This window comes from Acanthopagrus latus, chromosome 4, assembly GCF_904848185.1.
Source record: "Acanthopagrus latus isolate v.2019 chromosome 4, fAcaLat1.1, whole genome shotgun sequence".
NCBI lineage: Eukaryota > Metazoa > Chordata > Actinopteri > Spariformes > Sparidae > Acanthopagrus > Acanthopagrus latus.
The window spans coordinates 22,875,225-22,894,070 of NC_051042.1; the positions used below are offsets into that span (position 1 = coordinate 22,875,225).

The 18,846-nt window shown below is 41.7% G+C and overlaps 2 protein-coding genes across 4 annotated transcripts; one reads left to right on the plus strand and one right to left on the minus strand.

Annotated features, from left to right (window-relative positions):
- Positions 1–2,044: 2,044 nt before the first annotated feature.
- LOC119018646 (transcriptional repressor CTCF-like) lies at positions 2,045–10,998 on the minus strand. Of its 3 annotated transcripts, none has more exons than XM_037096478.1 (13): positions 10,839–10,998; positions 8,719–8,982; positions 8,423–8,605; positions 7,940–8,309; positions 7,629–7,799; positions 7,230–7,363; positions 7,006–7,126; positions 6,760–6,909; positions 6,395–6,555; positions 6,122–6,304; positions 4,815–4,953; positions 3,711–3,887; positions 2,045–3,567 (listed from the first exon to the last, which is right to left on the minus strand). In XM_037096478.1, the coding sequence occupies exons 2-13, from the start codon at positions 8,959–8,961 to the stop codon at positions 3,311–3,313; spliced, it is 2,289 nt and encodes a 762-aa protein (XP_036952373.1). In that variant the 5' UTR covers positions 8,962–8,982; positions 10,839–10,998; the 3' UTR covers positions 2,045–3,310. The 3 variants fall into 3 exon arrangements, with proteins under 3 accessions (XP_036952373.1, XP_036952371.1, XP_036952372.1); XM_037096476.1 differs by having other exon boundaries at positions 3,711–3,893; positions 10,839–10,997; XM_037096477.1 differs by lacking the exon at positions 10,839–10,998 and adding an exon at positions 10,764–10,780 and having other exon boundaries at positions 3,711–3,893.
- Positions 3,448–17,735, plus strand: LOC119018645 (flocculation protein FLO11-like). Its single transcript, XM_037096475.1, has 8 exons — positions 3,448–3,585; positions 13,925–14,028; positions 14,146–14,602; positions 14,682–14,774; positions 14,855–14,891; positions 15,133–15,204; positions 15,289–16,662; positions 17,109–17,735. Exons 2-8 carry the CDS (start codon positions 13,964–13,966, stop codon positions 17,378–17,380), a joined length of 2,370 nt encoding a protein of 789 aa, XP_036952370.1. The 5' UTR covers positions 3,448–3,585; positions 13,925–13,963; the 3' UTR covers positions 17,381–17,735.
- The last annotated feature ends 1,111 nt before the right edge of the window (positions 17,736–18,846 follow it).

Genomic DNA, 18,846 nt, shown 5'->3' on the forward strand with positions numbered 1-18,846 from the left:
ATGTTTGAGGCCAGTCATGATTCTGGACATGAGAACAGCTTGGACCATTACGCCTTCGTGTAAACTTATTGTGAAATGTCGCTCCTCCAACCGGAAATCGAGGTTCGGCTAGTTGCTGTGGCAACAAGGATGTCTCTCAGTCTGTCACTGTTTTCTCCGTTGCTGCTTGTGCTTCGCTGGCGACGCCACGGTGAATCCATCGGAAAAAACAGACATGATGTTTCCGAGGGACAGGAAGGAGAAGACGTAACAACTTCTCCCAGAGTCACCCATGGGTGGCCCAGTAGAACGTGTAGGTTCACGTTTAGCAGATAAATCTATCAGGTGCAGCGGCGGCGGCGTCGGGGCCGTTTGTCCAAATTTGACCAAGCCGGGGAGGGGGCGGCGATAAAGAAAAGCATGTGGCGCTTTTTCCTCCAGATTTCCGACAAAACAGGACGCTGCAGCTGGCAAACCAAGAATGCCGCTATTAATCATCGACATTAACTGGTTAAATATCTGCCCCCCTCCGGTTAGACCTAAACTGCATTCATAGAAACTATAATTTAACTAGATGGAGCGTAAAGTTAACTGCAAGAGAGAAGAGCTGCAGGGGAGATGTCTTAAATACCGCTACCGAGGGCTAAACACGGTCTTTATGTTACATTGTTAACCTGCTAAATATGTCTTCCCACTATCATTCATTACGTAATGTTAACGATGGTTAAAACGTTTGGAAGCAAGCCAATTTGTAGCACTTTGTTCGTGTTAGCTAGCTGTTAGCTAAAACAATAACTAGCTTCAGCTGAAGTTACAGCGACTTGCTGAACCATCACATGACGCGGAGGTTCCCAAACCTCAGAAACCACCAGGACTCAGAGTTTATGTGTCGTCAGGATAAACAAAAGACATTGAGGTAACTTCCTCACAGAGAATTAATGTCTGTTTGGGAAGGTGTTGTTAAGAAAGCTGTGAAGATAACATTTGGATTGATGGATACCTGTTGAATATTTTATCCTTGTGACATGTTTGTCATAATAACATTAATGTAATTGAATAGTTTAGAAACTGTAGTTAAAGGGCCAGTGTGTAGTTTGAGACATTTAAACATTTACACACAATCATAAATATAAATATTTTTCATTACTGAATAAACAAGCTGTTCTCAGGAAAATAAAGTCTGAAATGTTGTCTGAAGCTACAAAAATGGCAGGGCCCGCCACATATAAACAAAGTCAAACAGTATGAAATTGTGTTGTCCTGTAAGGTCAGTTTGTTTATTCAGTCGTGAAAACAAAGAGTTTGTTTAGGCAGAAAAAAGAAAGTCGATGAAGATCTTTCTTTTCTGAATAAAATTTCTTCCCCCAAACTACATAATGCACCTTTAAGCTAACAGAGATCTTTTTATATTTGGCACCTATCTAGCTTCAGACAGTGTTCTGGGGACCGCAGACAGCTTGTTTATTCAGTTAAAGAAAATAATATTTATTACTGAGTTTGTATTACGTAAATTACAATTCTGATTTTTCTCCAAAACTCCATAGTGCTCCTTTAATGTAACAGATTCCCTTGCCTAGCTTCAGTAGTACCGATACCTTGTTAACAGTATCATCCAAAGTCAATAACAGACTCCCAGTGTGAAGCTGCTGTCTGACACCTAACCAATGGGATCTAAGATTTTGAAAACTTGTTTAAAGATCTCCTAAATTTCTCTATGATTTTAGGCAGAAAATACATCCTCTTTTTCACCATCACAGCACATTGCAGCATGTAAGTGATTTTGCTGATGGCAGCATTGACAATAGAACGTCTCATAAGTGAAGTCATTTTTAATTGGCTTCACCATGCTATTCTCACATGACGTGCATTCATGCCACATCTCACATGCAAAGAAGTTGGCCAGTGTTTCAGAGTCAGGCCATTTCCTGTTCATATCAGTCTATTTGGAGATGACTGATTAATGACGACAAAGCACAAGTATTAACCAACAGCTGAAAGCTTACACCGAGTCATGATCCCATTTACAGAGAGAATGCCATTTCATTTGTCTTGTAAATGAAGTAATAAAGCCTTCTGCAAATGCACAAAGTGCATCACCGGAGGCAGATGGGTGATTGTATCCCAGTTAAAGCTAGATTTGAATAAATGGCTAAAAATGAAAATGCCATAAAAAATTGGGACACATTTGAACAATACTAGTGTGAAAAACAGACTGTCAAGACATCAGAAAAATGGTGCACAAGCCCTGCAATGTATTTTTCAGTTAATTTCTGTTATTTAGACATACAGATGAGTGATCTTAATATCAGGTTGTCCATTTAATAAAATATATTTGCAAGCAAAATACACGGACATTTCTGTGTCAACACTCGTGTGTTACCAAGCCAATTCTGATAAAACAATGATTCGAGACTTTTTCCAGTAACTGTACCACCAACATGTGTCATCTCTTGACTTTAAATATCCATGATAAAATAATTACAGCTGCAAAAACCTAAATCACTCTCAATGTATACTTTGTTGTTTTTTTTTGTTTTGTTTTTTTATTGGTTGTACAGTCATACATCCGGTCTCAATTGCCACAGTTATTCAAATATCATTCAAGCAGCTACGTAGCATTGCATTGCCAATGGTACAAAAGGAAAACATCAACCCAAAGTGGAATGGCTACACAAAAGGAGCAAAAAAAACAAACATTATTTCCTTGAAATTATCTGTGACAATGTTTAGTACATATGCATTATCTAGGGATGTTACAGTAGCAAGAAAGGAGCATAAGATAAGCAGTCTATTTAAGCTCTTAAAAACTAGATTAAAAAGGGATTTACTAACCACAGAAAAAGAAAACAAAATAAAAATATTTTTTTCTTATGTTGAGGTGGCTGTGATTAAGGCAGTAAATCCATCAAGAGTTGCCTCTCAGTATAAGGACAATTCTGATGATACTGCAGCAGTTTTCTGTCCAAACTGAGAGGTACATTGCGCTCTTCAGTGAGGATATTCAAAATTCTTTTCAATATGCAGTAAAGCAAGATCCCTTACTAATTACACAAAAGTGGATAACAAGTTTACAACAATGAGAAAGCAAAGAATACTGCTGTCAATTACGGCAACCTCAAAATCGTATGTTCTGAAATATGCATTTTTTGGTAGTCAAATCCTTATTAAAAATCTTTTTCACTCATCGAAGTCTTTTATCAATACACGATTAAAAAGCAAATCTTAAATTACAACAGTGATGTTTGTTTCTGTTTAGGAAGTGTTTGTCATCCTAAATTTTAAAAAAATTAAGCGGTGATGCGTGTGTTTACAGGGTGAACCCTCACATCCATCACCGGTCCATCATGCTGAGGATCATCTCAGGGGTCAGGTCTCCATTAGGTGGGGCTTCAGACAGCTGTGCTGTGCCCCCTTCCTGGGACGACAACTCCATCTGAATGGTAGACTTCCCTCCACCGACCACCACCTGCTCCACGGTCTCGTCGTTGCCATCTTCCTGGTCATCTTGTTCAGCGCCAACCTCCTTCTTCACGATGATGTCATCCACCTCTCCGGTGGCCTCATCCTCAACACGGATAATCGCAGCCGCTGTTAAGAGAGTTGCAGGTCAGAATCTGGTACTAACGGATGTAAAGAAATGTGAAAATGCTTTTCACTGTAAAAATGATTTAAGATATCAGGTTGTCATCATTTTAACAGTCCATCAGCAAATATAACAGTCTGACACTTACTGTCGGGTTTGTTCTTTGGGGGGCGTCCACGTTTCCTCTTGACTGGTGGCTCCACAGGGGCTGGGATAGGTACAACTGGTGGGGCCTGTTCCACCTCAATTCCACTTAAAAGCTCTTCATCCTCCTCTTCCTCCTCCTCCTCCTCCTCTTCCTCATCATCCAGTTCAGCCTCAGCCTCAGCCTCTGCATGTGCAGTAAAGACAACAAGCAGATACCAATTACATTTTTAGTACACTTTACTGACAAAGTTTACTCTATATAATGACCACCACATTTATACATGAAGATTGATATTAAACTAAGTGGTATATAATATGTCTACTACATGTATTTAGATGTATCCAAAATATCAGGCAAAGAGTGGAAAGCGTATGGAAGCAGCTTAATGCTGTGCAATGTCATAAGCATGCACGTTCAACACCGATTTGGACATTTGCATTCACACACACAGCTTGTCCAAGAAATGTCTGTTAAAGATCATGGTAGCAGTGCATGTGAGTACATCTTGAGAAACTAAAATCTAATCTGGGGCACTTTGACAAAAAAATTAAGAGGCTATCGCACTAACAACATGACCATGACTAAGAAATGATGGAAAATATAACATGTAGAATATAATCTGATGTTTAGTCCAGTCCTTAAAATGTATTTTACTACATAGCTCTGGTTATACAATATTAACACAAGCCCATTAACTACAGTCAATATCAATCTGTTGCTTTTTATCTTGTAGCCTATTAGTCCTGACGTTTAACATCACGTAGACTGGGAGACTAGACAATCGTTGCCTTATTTTAACATTATCAATGCCCAAGAGTGCCATCTTAAATATATTATCTGGTCTGTTCCGAGCTGCGGTTTATTACACAATGGCCACTGAAATTGATCAAACGTAAAAAATAACACAAATTGTAATTCAGTCTCATGTTTTCTGGGCACATCATCAACAGAACATTACTGTTAAAGTTGCTTTAACTTAACAGCTTTTCACCGGTAGGTTCAATGATAAATAGGCTCCTTTGACCCATTTTGAACAAGTTACATTGCATATTCTAGCATCGAACTGAGAAGCTGCTACAAAAGCACACATACAGTATACAGTACCTGTGTCGTCATCATCATCATTCCTCCTAGTCTGCATCTTCCTCTTCCTGCCCCTGCGACCCTTTTTGGGTGTGGGGTTTCCATTTTCTTCATCAGCAACCTCACCATTGCAGTTCTCAGCATGACGCAGCATAGTATTCTGTGGAGCACATACATAACCATCAACACTCAGTGACATGCTGTAAAAACACATACATACCTTCATTACGCCAAAACAAAAGGCACATTTTACTGGAGGGGAGGCTACATGTTGGAGGCAGTGTGGACACCGGGAAGCCAATCATTGGCATATCTTTTGGGAATGCCCGGTGGTTGAATCCTTTTGGGCAGAGCTTCATAAAGTATTAAATGGTCTATTTAATACTTTTCTACCTATGCAGTTCTCCACATTATTTTTAGGAAATGCTGATTTACAGGTCAGGAAAGCTGCTGAATATTTATTTGATATTCTGATAACTGCTGGTAAAAAAGCACTTACAAGACGTTGGTTACTCTCCGATCCACCCACAATGCAGGAGTGGATAAGTATCGTAAATGACATTTACCTTATGGAAAGGATTACCTCCTCCCTCCGCCTTCAAAAAAATCACATTTACTAAAAGGTGGGCCAAGTGGGTTAAATATGCTGGTCTTGAACAGACAGAAGTATGGAATGGGTGACCTTGCAATTACTGTTATATAATTTTATTTTTCTGAATGTTTTGTTGGGCCTAAGGAATACTCTGTATCACTCATACTTCACTTCAAAAATACCTGGTAACGTTTCTTTATTTGCTCTTTTATGTAGATCTATCTTTCCTAGTTTGTTCAAAGTTTCCAGATGTAATTCATTTAACTTTGTGTGTTTTGTTTATTGTTTGGCACACACACAAAAAAAACTAATTGTGAGTGGCAGACGTAACATTGTATATTTTCTGAAAGTAATTACTGTATTGTAATGCCCTCACAAAATAAAAATAAAAAAATGATAAAAAACAAAAACACATGCATACGTACATAAGAGTTGCTCAATGTGCATATGCAAAAATAAAGTTTCTACTTCCAGGCGTATATAGAACTACAGAAATACTGAATACATGCAGAATTTTCCGTACTGGCCCTTTTACAAATATTAAAAAAATCTTCATGAATCAAAAGTTAATGATCAGTCTCATTTGTGGATAGAGGTAATCTGTTAACAGTTTTGCAATACATATGGATAAGGGGCCATTGGGCAAAACTGGAACGAAGGCTGAGCAACAGTACTGTAGCCAGCTTGTTATTATACATAAAAGAAAAACATAATTAAAAACAGAACTCATTCCTACCCTGCGGGTGAAGGTTTTGCTGCACTTGCTGCAGACGAAGGCAGTGGGGATAAAGTTGGGATCATGGTAGCGCTTGAAGTGCATATCCAGAAGCTGCTTCTGCCGGAATGTTTTCTCACACTGGCTGCAGGCGAACGGCTTCTCTCCAGTGTGTGTGCGCTTGTGCATTATCATGTGGCGTTCCTAGGTCAGACAAAAATAGTAATTTAATAAGTATGTAGAATTAAAAAAATATATATAAGCAATATATAGGTGTTCATAGTCCACACACACCTGTCGGCAACAGTAGTCACACTGTTCACACTTGAAACGTTTCTCATTCTTGTGGGTCTTCTGGTGTTGGATGAGAGCATATCGCTCATGAAAAACAGCATCACAGTAACGACATTTCTTTCCTGTCTCAATGAATGAGTGTTGCTTCCGCAAGTGAACACCTGGAACAGGACCAGAAAGACATGAAAATTAGTTGGACATATGTTACTCCAGCCTGTTGTATGGTTGAAAACAAACAATTGTCCTTAAGATGTCCAATTTAATAAACACCCACATAAACACAGGCATTGCCAAAACTTGTTCTACCACATCTTCTCATGTTAATGACACAAAGTTTGAAGTAAAAATGATGACAAATAACTAACCAAGGTCACTCTTGCGTGCGATGACAGTATCACAGTGTGGGCAGTGGAACTTAGCCACATTCTCAGTGTGTTTCTGCAGAATATGCATCTTCATGGTGCCACTCTGTGTGAAACGGGCATGGCAGATGTAGCACTCGTACGGCTTCTCACCTGCAACAAAGGGGAGAGAATTTAGTAACTGGACCACTCTTCTCAAACTGGGGGTAAATTGAATCTTTTAGCCAGTAGATGGTGCAAGTATGTTACCCGAGTGTGTCCTCATGTGTCTCTTCAGCTTGTACGTGTCCCTGCTAGCATAGCTGCACAGACTGCACTGGAAGGGTCGCTCTCCTGTATGAGAGCGGATGTGCCTTTTCAGCTTGCTGACCTAGAAGAGACAGAATTATTTAAATAGGAGTCTATCCAGGGGAATAGAGAGAAGAATTACAGATTGGCTGATATTGAACACAGGTCAACTTGTGATTACTTGCCTCCACACTGCAATAGTCACACATGGAGCACTTAAAGGGCTTCTCATGCGTGTGTTTGTAACGACGATGACGCACCAATTCACCGCTGGTCACAAATGCCATGTCACAATCCGTGCATTTGTGTGGCCGAGTACCTAAACAAATGGAGCACAGTTTGAGAATGATAAATGGTTTAGTAATACAGATATTTCTATGCCTGCTTTGTCTCAATGTAACAGGAAGCAAAAGCAATCATATTATGGATGAAAAAATAATGCCTTGACAGAATTGTGCCAAATAACACAAGTAAACTGAAGCTAGACAGTTCAATTCTGTAGATTCAGTTCTTCAATCACCAGTTTATCTGAACTATTCAGTCAATTTAAAAAAAAAAATGTTTTAAATCAGTTTTTGCATTACCTGTATGTGTGTTGAGGTGGTTCCTCAGCAGTGTCACTGTCCGAAAAGCCCGTCCACACAAGTGACATTTATGCGGTCTCTCGTCTGTGTGGCTCTTCATGTGTCGGTCCAGGTTGGAGCGCCTTGGGCAGGTATAGCTACACAACTCACACTGGAAGGTCTTCTTTACACCTGTACAGGGGAGATCGTGGTTAAAGCACTACAAGTGTATATACCACTTTGGGACTGTAAAGAGGGACCTCACATAGCTAAAGTACAAACTAAGTTTTCATATATAAATAAAAAAAATAATAATAAAATCAGTGTCAAACCTTTTTTCTTGATCTTGGTGGGCTTTGGTGGCTTCATGTTGCCTACAACCTTCTCAGCATTCACTTCTGACAGCAGCCCCTCCTGCTGCTCTTCTTCAAAATCGTACACAGAGACATCCATGTCACGATTGCCCTCCCCATACCGCAGGCGGCTCTTCTTTCCTTTCTTTCCTTTACGCAAGGTGGTGATGGGCTGGTAATCAGGGTCCTTGGACCATTCTGCTTCTTCTTGCTGTGGCACAGCCGTTTCTATTTCTGCTGGCTCTTCTCCTTCCTCCTCTGCCATTGATCCTTGAAGCTCCTCATGGGCTGCCTGGAGCTCCTCCTGCTCTACAGTCTCTACTTCACCATTGGCCCCGACTTTTACCACCTAAAAAACATCATATTTCATCTTAATAGGACCAGGCTATTTTCAGTAAGCCAAATAACGACACAAGTAGAAAACCTGATCTTGTTTAACAGCAACCCAGTGTTGTTTCTCACCTGGAAACCCTCAGGCAAGGGAAGAGTGTGACAGATAACCGGCTCTGCATCTTTGTTTCCTGCTGATGCATCAACATAGGTGGCCTGGAGCCCTTCCACAGTTGCTGTTGTGACAGGTACCTGCACCAGCTGAAGCTGACCAAGACCTAATGCAGCTCCAGCCTGCTCCTCCATATTCACCACCTAGATTGAAAAAAGACAACAAAACTCTCCAATCGGTAAAATTATAAAACGATTTCTCAAGAAGTAACATTATTGGTCATCCAAGAAAGGCTTAACTTGTGTTCTATACAAACCTGGAGTGTGATGATCTGACCATCATCACCACCAGTAACAGTCACGGTGCCACCGCCCTCCAACACCTCCGTCTTCATTTGCAGCAGAGTCGGATCAAGAGCATCCATCACCATCATCTCCATGTTACCAGCCACCTCCCCCTGTTGAGCTATGGCTGCCCCTTGCATCAAGGTCTCTCCTCCTTCTGGTAGGGCCTTTCCATCAGCCTGGGTGGTTTCCATGGTAACAACCTCACCCTCCATGGTGATAGGCCAATGAACACCCTTAATAAAAAAGACATTTATTAAAATTCTGATAAGTTCCTCCATGGATGAATATTCACATGGTTTTATTTACTAATAAACATTTTATCCACGTTTCAAAAATAATTGGCAGTACATTTTTGCTCAGTTCAACTAGACTTGAAACCAATATAACTAATCACTCTTTAATATTAACTGAGCTTTAGCTAGTAGTGTCATTGTAAACAATTTAGCTTTGTGATGGACCAGTGTCTTGACATTTGCAGTGTCTGTCAATTTAAAAGATAATTTCTTAACTTAAGAAAGTCTCTGTTTGTGGTAAAACTAAATCGAGCAAAGGACTGAGTATGCATAAGTAGAAAGACAACACACCCAGCTGTTGCGGAAGAGGTGTCGTCTCAATCATTACTCACTGAAACCCATAACCACTCTGCTGAGTTAGCCCACATATCAGCGAGTTCCCAGAACTGACTAACTCTCCTTGTACATAACTGCATCTGCTAATATGGCCAGAACTGAGTGTGTCCTTTTATTTTATTTTAAGTTTTCTCTGCCTGGTGACTGCCATGTTGGTGAGATATGTCGACCTGCAAGTACATCTTTTCAGTTGACAAGCAGGTGTCATTCATGGCACAATTCAAAGGGGGCTTTAATGGAATCTATGCACCCCTCACCATCAACTACTGCAGATATTTTTTCTGGAATGTGGGAAGCTGAAGGGAATGGGACTTTGGCTCTTGACAGGGGTATTGTAGTAATATCAGCAGAAGATATCTCAATGGCTCAGTGTGAGCTTTTTGTCATTTTAATGACCTGAACCTGTAATCGACCATTAAAAAAGGGCCACTCATTAATTTTGCATGTATTGACATAATCAAATATTCTCTCTGAATTCATGGCCATTAGTATGCTCCCTTTAAAACGCTGACCAAAAAAATGCAACAACAAGGTCAAATGTGTAAGTAAACTGTCTCCATATGTCGAGGTAGTTGAAAAGCAAGCAGATGCAGTGATAGAAACTGGTTAAGACTTGTAATTTAGAGGCATATAGAGACTGCCTCTCTATCATGGCCATTCCTAATCTCTGTTACATTGTGCACCAAGTCAAAATATATGCCATACACACACGAAAGTACAGACACACGACAGATTGAGGGTAGAGTTGAGCACGAGTCAGATAAAGTGGCACCCGGGGCTTAACGTAAAACTCAAGTGAACAGTAGGTTGCGAAGACGCAACCCGTGAGGGTTTATCGTGCCTAGTACCACTATCTGTCCAAAAGTGAGGTTAACTCTCAAAAAGTGCTAATTTACTCCTTGCTGTGCTGGTCTGTCATGTTTAAACATTGATGCGCTGCCTGTTTGTCATTTACGGAATTGACAATCAGTCGATCAATCAACGATTCAGTTACACGTTCGTTTGTTATACGAGCACCTCATTTTGCAACATTTCGTTATTAACTTACAGTCTCTTGGTCTTTTAAGTCATATATTGTTAAAACGGTGCAAACTACTGAAGCGTCAACTCGTGTTAGTTGGTTTGTTAACTCGAGAGGCGCGAGTACGTCTGAAAACAGGAAACAAAGGGCACGATAAGATGGACGTCAGGCCTGAACAAACTTAAAACAGAAACACTCATAAATACAACCATCCCTCCGCAGATACCCAAAAATATCAGCCAAAAACGACCAAATCGCTCAACTGAGACCGGGAGTTGCAGTTTATATACGGATTTAGTGCATTTTGGACAACGATAGAGGGAGACAAACACCCCCCGCCAGCCGCCTGGCCGGTAAGCCCTACCGTGACACCTAGAGGCCGACGACGGCTCCTACAAAAACGTTTCGTGTTTGGAGGCAAAGCGACGTCTTCACTTACTCCCGGCTGTTTCTTTTCCTCGTTATATTCACTTCGAAGCTCTGCGTCTGTGATCGCTCCCTTCGATCCTGCTGTGGCCGTCCGTGCGTGCTGAGCGCCGGACTAATAATTTTCTCCCGCTTTGGAAGAGTGGGCCTAACACAAAATGGCGGCCCTAAAGAGCTAACGCGGCTGCGCAAACACGGCGCCCGAGGGTGTAAAGGGGCGTTGCCGAGCCGTGGCTGTGGGTGATGGGCGCCAGATTTGAATTGAGGCGTGGGCGTGGCGTCTGGGAACACTATCAGGGCGACCGAAGGACACGAGAGGTTTCTGATCAGCTTTCTGAGGAGGAGTATCGGTCATTTTTGGTCAAGATAGAATTATAGACCCCCAACAGCTTCGAGTCACTGTTAAATCAAGGTTACAAGTATTTCCAGAATTAAAGCAGTTCATAAAATCCGTCACCAGAGGGCAGTATGAATGTTTTAGGTGTAGGGCGGGCCTCACAGCACACAGATGGTCGTGATTGCACATCATCCTTAAGGGTTTCCATGTAGAGTTGTGTCAGTGTAGATGGACGGTGGCATCTTCACATCCAGAAAGTGCCTTGCATTAATGGCATAGGGTTGACAACTAGGAGTTTAAAAGTGGTAGCCAATATTGTCCGAAATCCTGATATCAGCACCATGATCAGATAAAACTGCTGGGAGGGAAAATGCTAGGCCTATCATTAATCCCCTGTGCAGTGTGTCCTTACAGCTTTTCTACAGTACTTCCTGGCCCCAGATGTGCTGTTTTGTAGCAAGGTTCAACATGTCAGATTTGGAATATGCAACATTTAAGGGCAAAACTGAAACACTGTGGTTTAGGAGTTTAACAACCCTGATCATGAACCTCAGTGTCCTCAGCTGAAGTCTGGCTAACCATTTTTGATGTATATCAACCTCCTGTTAGCCCCCTCTAAGGAAATCTGAGCATGAGTTTTCCAGGTGAAGCAGCTCATTTGCTGAAATTTTAAACTCACCTGATTTAAAAATTTCAGTCAGCCTTCTTTTAGCTTTATTGGTCTATCACACAAACAGAATTCACCATAATCCTTCACTGTGCTTCCATGTACAGTAACCTTCTGTCAGTCTATTACACCTCCACCTTTGCACTGAAATAGCTGATGTCATATTGTTCCATGTGGAAAACCTGACATGGGTTCATAACCGGAAAACAAGTTATTTATGGGTTGTTATGAACCGCTCAGAGTGGAAACAGTCCTGAAATATATTAGTACTTTCAGAATCATACAGAAAAGATAGACGATCCATCGAGCAAAACTGTATGTAAGTGCATTTAATCAAACTGCTACAGTCATAAATCATGTTGAATGATATGAAGCACTTTCTAACCTATGACAATGGAGACAGTGTGAATTATACATTTATATTTATCAAGTTTCAAACCAGAAATTCATTTTCTTGGTTTTATTATTTGATATTTAAATTAGGCAACACAGTTTTCATAAAGCTTGCCACACATACTCCCAGAGGAGGTTGTAATATAATTAAAATACTGGTTTCTGAACAAGTCTCAGTTCTTTTTATCTTTTTTCTATAACCATCCTCTTCAGACTATTAGAGACAGTTTCCTGTATTAGTGGTGAGACGGCTCACTTTGAAATTTAAAAGGACGCAAGTGTGTGTAATTGTACACCAGCTCAGCCTGTCATTTAATGCATTTCAGCATCTTTTCCGCATATAAAATAAATTATTAATTTGTTACATAACCAATAGAACATTTTGTTCATTTCACTTCTTTCCATGGCAGTATGTTCATACATTTGTACTTGTCGTGGACTAGGATGCATTGATGAAACAAATCTGAGTATGGTCACTTTATTCCTCCCTCTCTCTCTGCCTCTTCTTATTTTATCACCATCTTTTTCTCATGGTTTTCCTCTCAGAGGGGAGGGGGCAGATAAAGGCGAGGTTCTGTTGTCAGATCTGTCAGTCTAGCCAGCCTGGCCCCGCCCCCCCCCCTCACTGGAGGCATTACATACTGCTGGTGCTCGTGCTCTTAGCAACGGTGCCTCAGCAACAGAGCTCCACAGCAACAGCGTGCCGTGTCTCCCCAATGGAGCTGCCATTGGGCGGACCAGCTCTCAGGCACTACACCCAGAGCAGACCGAGACCCCACCGACAAAAACTGAACTACCGTCCCAGCAGACCGCAGGTACTGTGAAGGAGGATCAGAGAGGTTTTGTAAAAATGGAGTGTGAGGGAAAGGTGGTGTGTGTGTGAGGAGAGAAAATGGAAGGGAGGCAGAGATGTAATAGGGTACAGAGGGGAGAGGCAGGGGGAAGGGAAGGACGGAGGGGGAGTGCTGTGAAAGATGCCTAGTCCCTGCTTGATTAAGGCAGTCCCATTGTAGCGGTCACCGGCTGTTTGAAGAACCCACACTTGGTGTTTGACTGAATGTCTTCTTGTACTCTCGCCGACAAAAAGCCTCTGTAGTATGGTTTTTATTTTTTCACATGATTGTACGAGAAGAGTGTGTGTGATCATCTCCATTTTCCACTGAGCTGATCATGTTGTCACAGAGCTATTAGGCTGTAGACATATAGTCACTCCCTCGGAGCCAGTGGCCAGGGAGACAAAATCCAAGCAATTCCCTTGATAGGATATCATGTAACGTTGACTTCTGCTAAATTTGTATTCTGCAGTCAACCTCCTGGCTTTTATTGCTACTTGTGTGCACAGATGTTAATATGATCAGGATGATGCAACGCTGTATAGCTGCAATTTCAATATCAGATTACCTACATTGGCAAAATGAGTTATCCTGCCCTCATTCCGCATGTAAAACCCAGTGACGCCCCCCTATTGTACGTTACTGAGCAACTGACTCCCAGGAGGCTGGTTTGTAGCATGACTGGATGAGCGATTCAAACCAAAATACACCTATAGAGGCAGAAGAAACACTTGTGCCAGAGTGTGTGGGTTTTTCAGAGGTGATGCTTATGTAATGTAAAGTTTCACGTGATGCAAGTTGCTCTTCAGTATCTGTTTGTTTGATCTTTGGTGTGAAATGTGTTTTCTGTATATGTGTGTGGTCATTAGGAGACAATAATTGAGAGTGAAAATGAAGTCCTTGAATTCATGGGGAGGGTGGATGAAGGAGTTGAAGAGTTCTTTACTAAGAGAGTGCTGCCTACTGATACACTGTGAGTATCACCAGCTGCCACTCAGCTGATCTAGATCCTAACAATACTGCTTTAATAAACTTGTACCACAGACCCGAATGTACACAGGATTGATCTGGCATATGATCCTTTATATAGGAAAAAGCAAGATGAGGAATCTATCACAGTTCACGAAGTGGCTCCTGCCAGCTCCGTCCCTTGTCCACCCCCGACGAAAACACTCAGGAGGAAGCTTGGCGATTTCTTTACTCTCAAAAAGAGACGAGGTCTGAAATCAGAAACAAGCCAAGAGGGGCGTCCCAAAAAGGCCTCCATCGCTGATTTCATCCGCCCGCTCAGGGAGGTCGCCAGAGCAGAGAAAGAAAAAGACAAGGACCGAGTGAAGGAGCAGGACAAGGAAAATGAAAAGGAGAAAGCAAAAGAGAATCCCAGCGCTGTTACTGGAGAGTCAGCTGCTCAGGAGACACCTGTTTCTGGTGCGCCACCGCTGAGGGGCGAAGCGGTGCCTCCCCGCCGAGCTCTCAGAGAGGGGAAATCCCAGTCTCTTATTTTGCTATCTGGATCAGCAGCAGGGAGTACTAATGCCAGAAACAAGGTGAGCGTGTGTAGAGTTTTATATATGTATGTATATATGTTTGGAAGGGTACTCATTACTCTGCTGTTGCTGGTTTCAGAAACAGTTTGAAGGACAACATAGCTTCGAACAGAAACTCCATCTCATGCTTCAGCGTATTGGAGTTTCCAAAGCCCAGCCAGGGGAGACACAGGTGTGTGGATGTTTTCATTAAGATATATATGTAAATGTAAAAATCTTCAGCAGTTTTAAATACCTCCTTTGTTCTTATAGAATCAGGAGGGAGAGATGAAAAAAGCAGAATCTGAAGGTATGTCCTCTTATCTATGTGATGGCTTACATGATCAAACTCCTCTCTGCTCCAGATTAGTGATAATGAGGCAAATGAATCTTCAAAGTTGAGGGATTTGTATGAAATGGACTTTATGACATAGATCAGTTCTTCATTAAAAGGATTTATTATCTCTTTAGGCTGATAAGACTGTTCTCAATCCATTATAGAAACATTAGTGAATTAATTCCTCTAGTAAAATAAGATCTTTTTGCCTTAGGTACCATCATTGACAGTAAACCTGAGCCACCACCAACTTTCACAAAACCTCGGACGATGTCTGCTTCATCAGGTAAAACACACACCCAACCACAGATCAACTCTCCCATCTGTGTATGATAAGCTTAACAATTCGTGCAATCATTTTTGTCTTCAGATACAAGGCATCAAATTCGCCCAAGTGTGTCAGCACACGAGTCTGCTGGGAAACCCGCTTTGCTTCCAAAGCCTGTTCTCAAGCCAGGTCCACCCCCAACAACATCTGGCCGCAACACACCTGAGAACGAGCTAGCTCAAATACAGGAGGCAGAGACAAGCACGCCCACTAAACAGAGTCCAACTGCAGCTCCGTCTACGCCTACTCTTGCCCCCACTGCTACCATCTCTCCTACTGCACCGACAATCTCAGACTCAGTCCCCGACTCAACTGATTTTATTATTTCCCCTTCAAGTACTGTACTGCCCTCTGACACAGATATATGCACTGACTCTGTTAACCCCACCGCAGCAGCTACAACAGCCACGAATGTTACAGAGGTCGACAGCAAACCCTCAATCCCTGAAGCTACCACTGAAATCCCCACAACTAGCTTTCAGACTACCCTTACAAGCACCACTACACCGACAGAGCCCCCAACCACTGTCTCAGTCACTTCCTCTGAGTCCATTACTCCTAGCATATCTGTCACTTCCAGCTCAACAACGACAACTACGCCTTCCACTACCACTTTGGAAATGGTTTGTGCTCCCAGCAGTCCGGTTTCCACAGCATCCACAAATTTGTCAACTAAGTCCAGTTTCCCAGAGCCAAATGAAATCCCAGTTGATGCTCCTCCTGCTGCTGGTGGTGATGCAGCTATCACTGTCACCACCACAGCTTCTGTACCCTCTACCAGCACATCAGATATGACTACTACTACCAGTTCAGTTATTGTAGCTAGTGATGATTCCACTTCAGTCACCTCCGTTGGCTCCGTAACTTTAGTTGCAGCAGTCACTACTACATCTCCACCTCCTGACTCGAGTGAAACCATTACACCTTCATCCTCTCTGGTCTCCTCTGGACTTCCTCCCACCAGTTCCACCTCTTCTACCACTACCACCACTACAAGCCCAACATCCAACGACTCCATGGACTCTGTCTCCACTTCCACCATTACTCACCCAGCCACCTCTAGCTCTGCTGATATCTCTGCTCCCTCCACTTCATCCAGTGAAACAAACCCTACAGACACCACTACCACCACCACTACCAGTCTAAACTGCGCAGATACCACCTCCACCACCAGTTCAGCTGCGGCGGCTGCAATTAGCTCCCCAGTCCCGACTGACTCAGACACACCTAACACTGACGATGTCAGCACTACCCTCACACAGACTGTCTCTGGCCCCGTCACGACTGAAAACTCAAGTGCTACTTCTCCCCAGTTGACCAAGCCAGCACCTGTTAATGATAGAGCAGGCCAGGATAATAATTTACAGACATCTCCTGAAGAAAGATCCAGCGAAGAGCCTGCAGTGAAGGGTGCAGGTAACTTTTGAATTCTGTGAATATTTAAGGTTGAGTTCACATTAAAATGAAAAATAGTATCTATTATCGCTCATGTCGATGGGAGTTGGGTAAAGTTTCTGGAGCATCATAGCAAAACAGTGTTGCAGCATTCTCTTGCTCTCTCTTGAACAAATGAAGTCTTATATTAGACGAAAAAAGACACATTACCGCTCATCTGGCATAATCCAAGTCTCTAGAACTCCTGATATCCCAAACTGATTTGAGAGAACATTATTTAAAGCCCTGATGGGTGGTGGAGCTAGTTCAGGGAATACTAGTATGCTGTGAAGCTTCAGAAATGTTTTTGGGATACAAACCTTCACACAGATTTCCATCCACATGGGGCTGAGTAGATAATGGTTGAATTTTCCTTTATTGTATGCCTGCATGCACTTGTGATTATTGTGATTTCCCTCTCTTGACAGCAAATGAGGTGGCTCAAAAAAGCGAGGAAGCTGACACAGATGAGAGCAAGAAAGTCGTCGAGGGTGAGAAGGAAAGCGAGAATGAAAATGAGAAGCCTGTGCTGGACAACAGTGAAGTGATGAAGAAAGAAGCGCAGGAAAAAAGTGTGAAAACTGAAGAAGACGCAGTGAAAACAGAAGTGGCTGAACCCGTATTAGGAAGAGATGGTAGTGATGAGGGAGTGAGAGATGGTCAGAAACAAGAAGAATCCAAGTCAGTGGTTGAGAAGTAATTCACAAATACAGAATTTACTAAACACGGGACCAACTACTGTGACGGGGGCAGGAGAGGCCACAGTAAAGAGTAAAGGGTGGGGGGAGACGATCCATGGCACTTCCTACAGGGACCACCACATTACAGCAGCACACCACAAAGGGTAGGCCACTGGACCAAAGAACTGAGATCCCCTTGGTGTGATGTAATTAACAAATCCAGCAGTGTCTTTGTCCTTTTTTAACTTATGTTAAAATTTTTGCATTGCACGTATGATTATGTACCATAAGACAACTACTGTGGTAAAATACACCATGTTTACAATAGATGGATAAGAGACATAGTTATGACTATTAAATGGATTATTAGATTGACTGAGTCATCCCCTCTTGTTTTTACTATGTATGAATGCGTTATTTCTAAGGAATTTATGGTTTTTGACAAAGAAATCTTGAATCAAGGTCCGCTTGCTCTCTTTATCTGAAGCTCATGGACTTCCTCTGTTGCCACTGGCATAGATTTAATGTTATAAACGTGATAATGTCTCATTGTCTCTGTTCAACAGGGGTCTTTGGAACCAGATTTGAACAACCTGGTGATAGTTGAACTAAGTCCATGTGCAGAGAAAGAACATGAGGTGTTGTTAAAAGCTCCCGAAAAAAACTAGTAAGCACACTTTGAGTTATACACTGTTTCCAAGATTCATTTGAAATCAAAGTTTGTGTGATGCTTTATAGGTTTAAAATTTTGATAGACATATTTATTATATTTCATATACTTGTAGGGACTATATACAACATGAAACATCAATGCCAACATATATGCAGTATATATTACCCTTATCATACCCATTTTTAAGGTAAAATACTATTTGTAGCTGGATATTAGTTAAACCATCATAGTTATGATGTTGGACATAATCCAAACTCGCAAGCCACATGAAGGCTTCCATAGATGTAAAATTATATTTTTTCCATTTGATTTAAATGCTGCCAATACAACTGTAAGGTAGAATTTGAATTAATGCCAAAGTTATGTTTTACATTACAGCACTGCAGTATTATCAAGGATGTGTAAGTGAATGCAACACATAGCTTATAATACTCTTGTTTATGATCTCTGTGTCTAATACAATCTTATGAAGACAATGGACCAAAGCCTCTAGCACAGGGTGCAATACAGCTGTTAGGGAAATGAAAGAGGGTATTTACTTAAGTTGTCAAGCAACATTTCTAGAGTGGGATTCATAAAAACACACCACATCTTAATCTGGCCCAAATGCCTGATATCTGATCACGAGAAAGAGAATATGTTTTTAGAAACATACCTGCAGATACTCTGGCCTCTCAATTTTGAGACATCCTGGTAATTCAAAGAAAGGCCCGCCTGAAGAGGAGTGAAAAGGTTAAAAATTAAACTAGTGTTGCTATTATTTTGTGGAAACAACTATGTGTGAATCACAGAAAGACATACAATCCACATTAG

What these genes read in the sequence shown, in the direction of transcription:
- LOC119018646 (XM_037096476.1), bottom strand. Translation starts at nt 8,961, where the DNA reads ATGGAGGGTGAGGTTGTTACCATGGAAACCACCCAGGCTGATGGAAAG. An exon ending in GTCAGATCATCACACTCCAG is followed by an intron (nt 8,606 to 8,718) that starts GTTTGTATAGAA and finishes TTTTCAATCTAG; the next exon opens with GTGGTGAATATGGAGGAGCA. An exon ending in TGATGATGATGACGACACAG is followed by an intron (nt 3,894 to 4,814) that starts GTACTGTATACT and finishes CTGCACATGCAG; the next exon opens with AGGCTGAGGCTGAGGCTGAA.
- LOC119018645 (XM_037096475.1), top strand. Translation starts at nt 13,964, where the DNA reads ATGGGGAGGGTGGATGAAGGAGTTGAAGAGTTCTTTACTAAGAGAGTG. An exon ending in GAAAAAAGCAGAATCTGAAG is followed by an intron (nt 14,892 to 15,132) that starts GTATGTCCTCTT and finishes TTTTTGCCTTAG; the next exon opens with GTACCATCATTGACAGTAAA. An exon ending in GCCTGCAGTGAAGGGTGCAG is followed by an intron (nt 16,663 to 17,108) that starts GTAACTTTTGAA and finishes CTCTCTTGACAG; the next exon opens with CAAATGAGGTGGCTCAAAAA.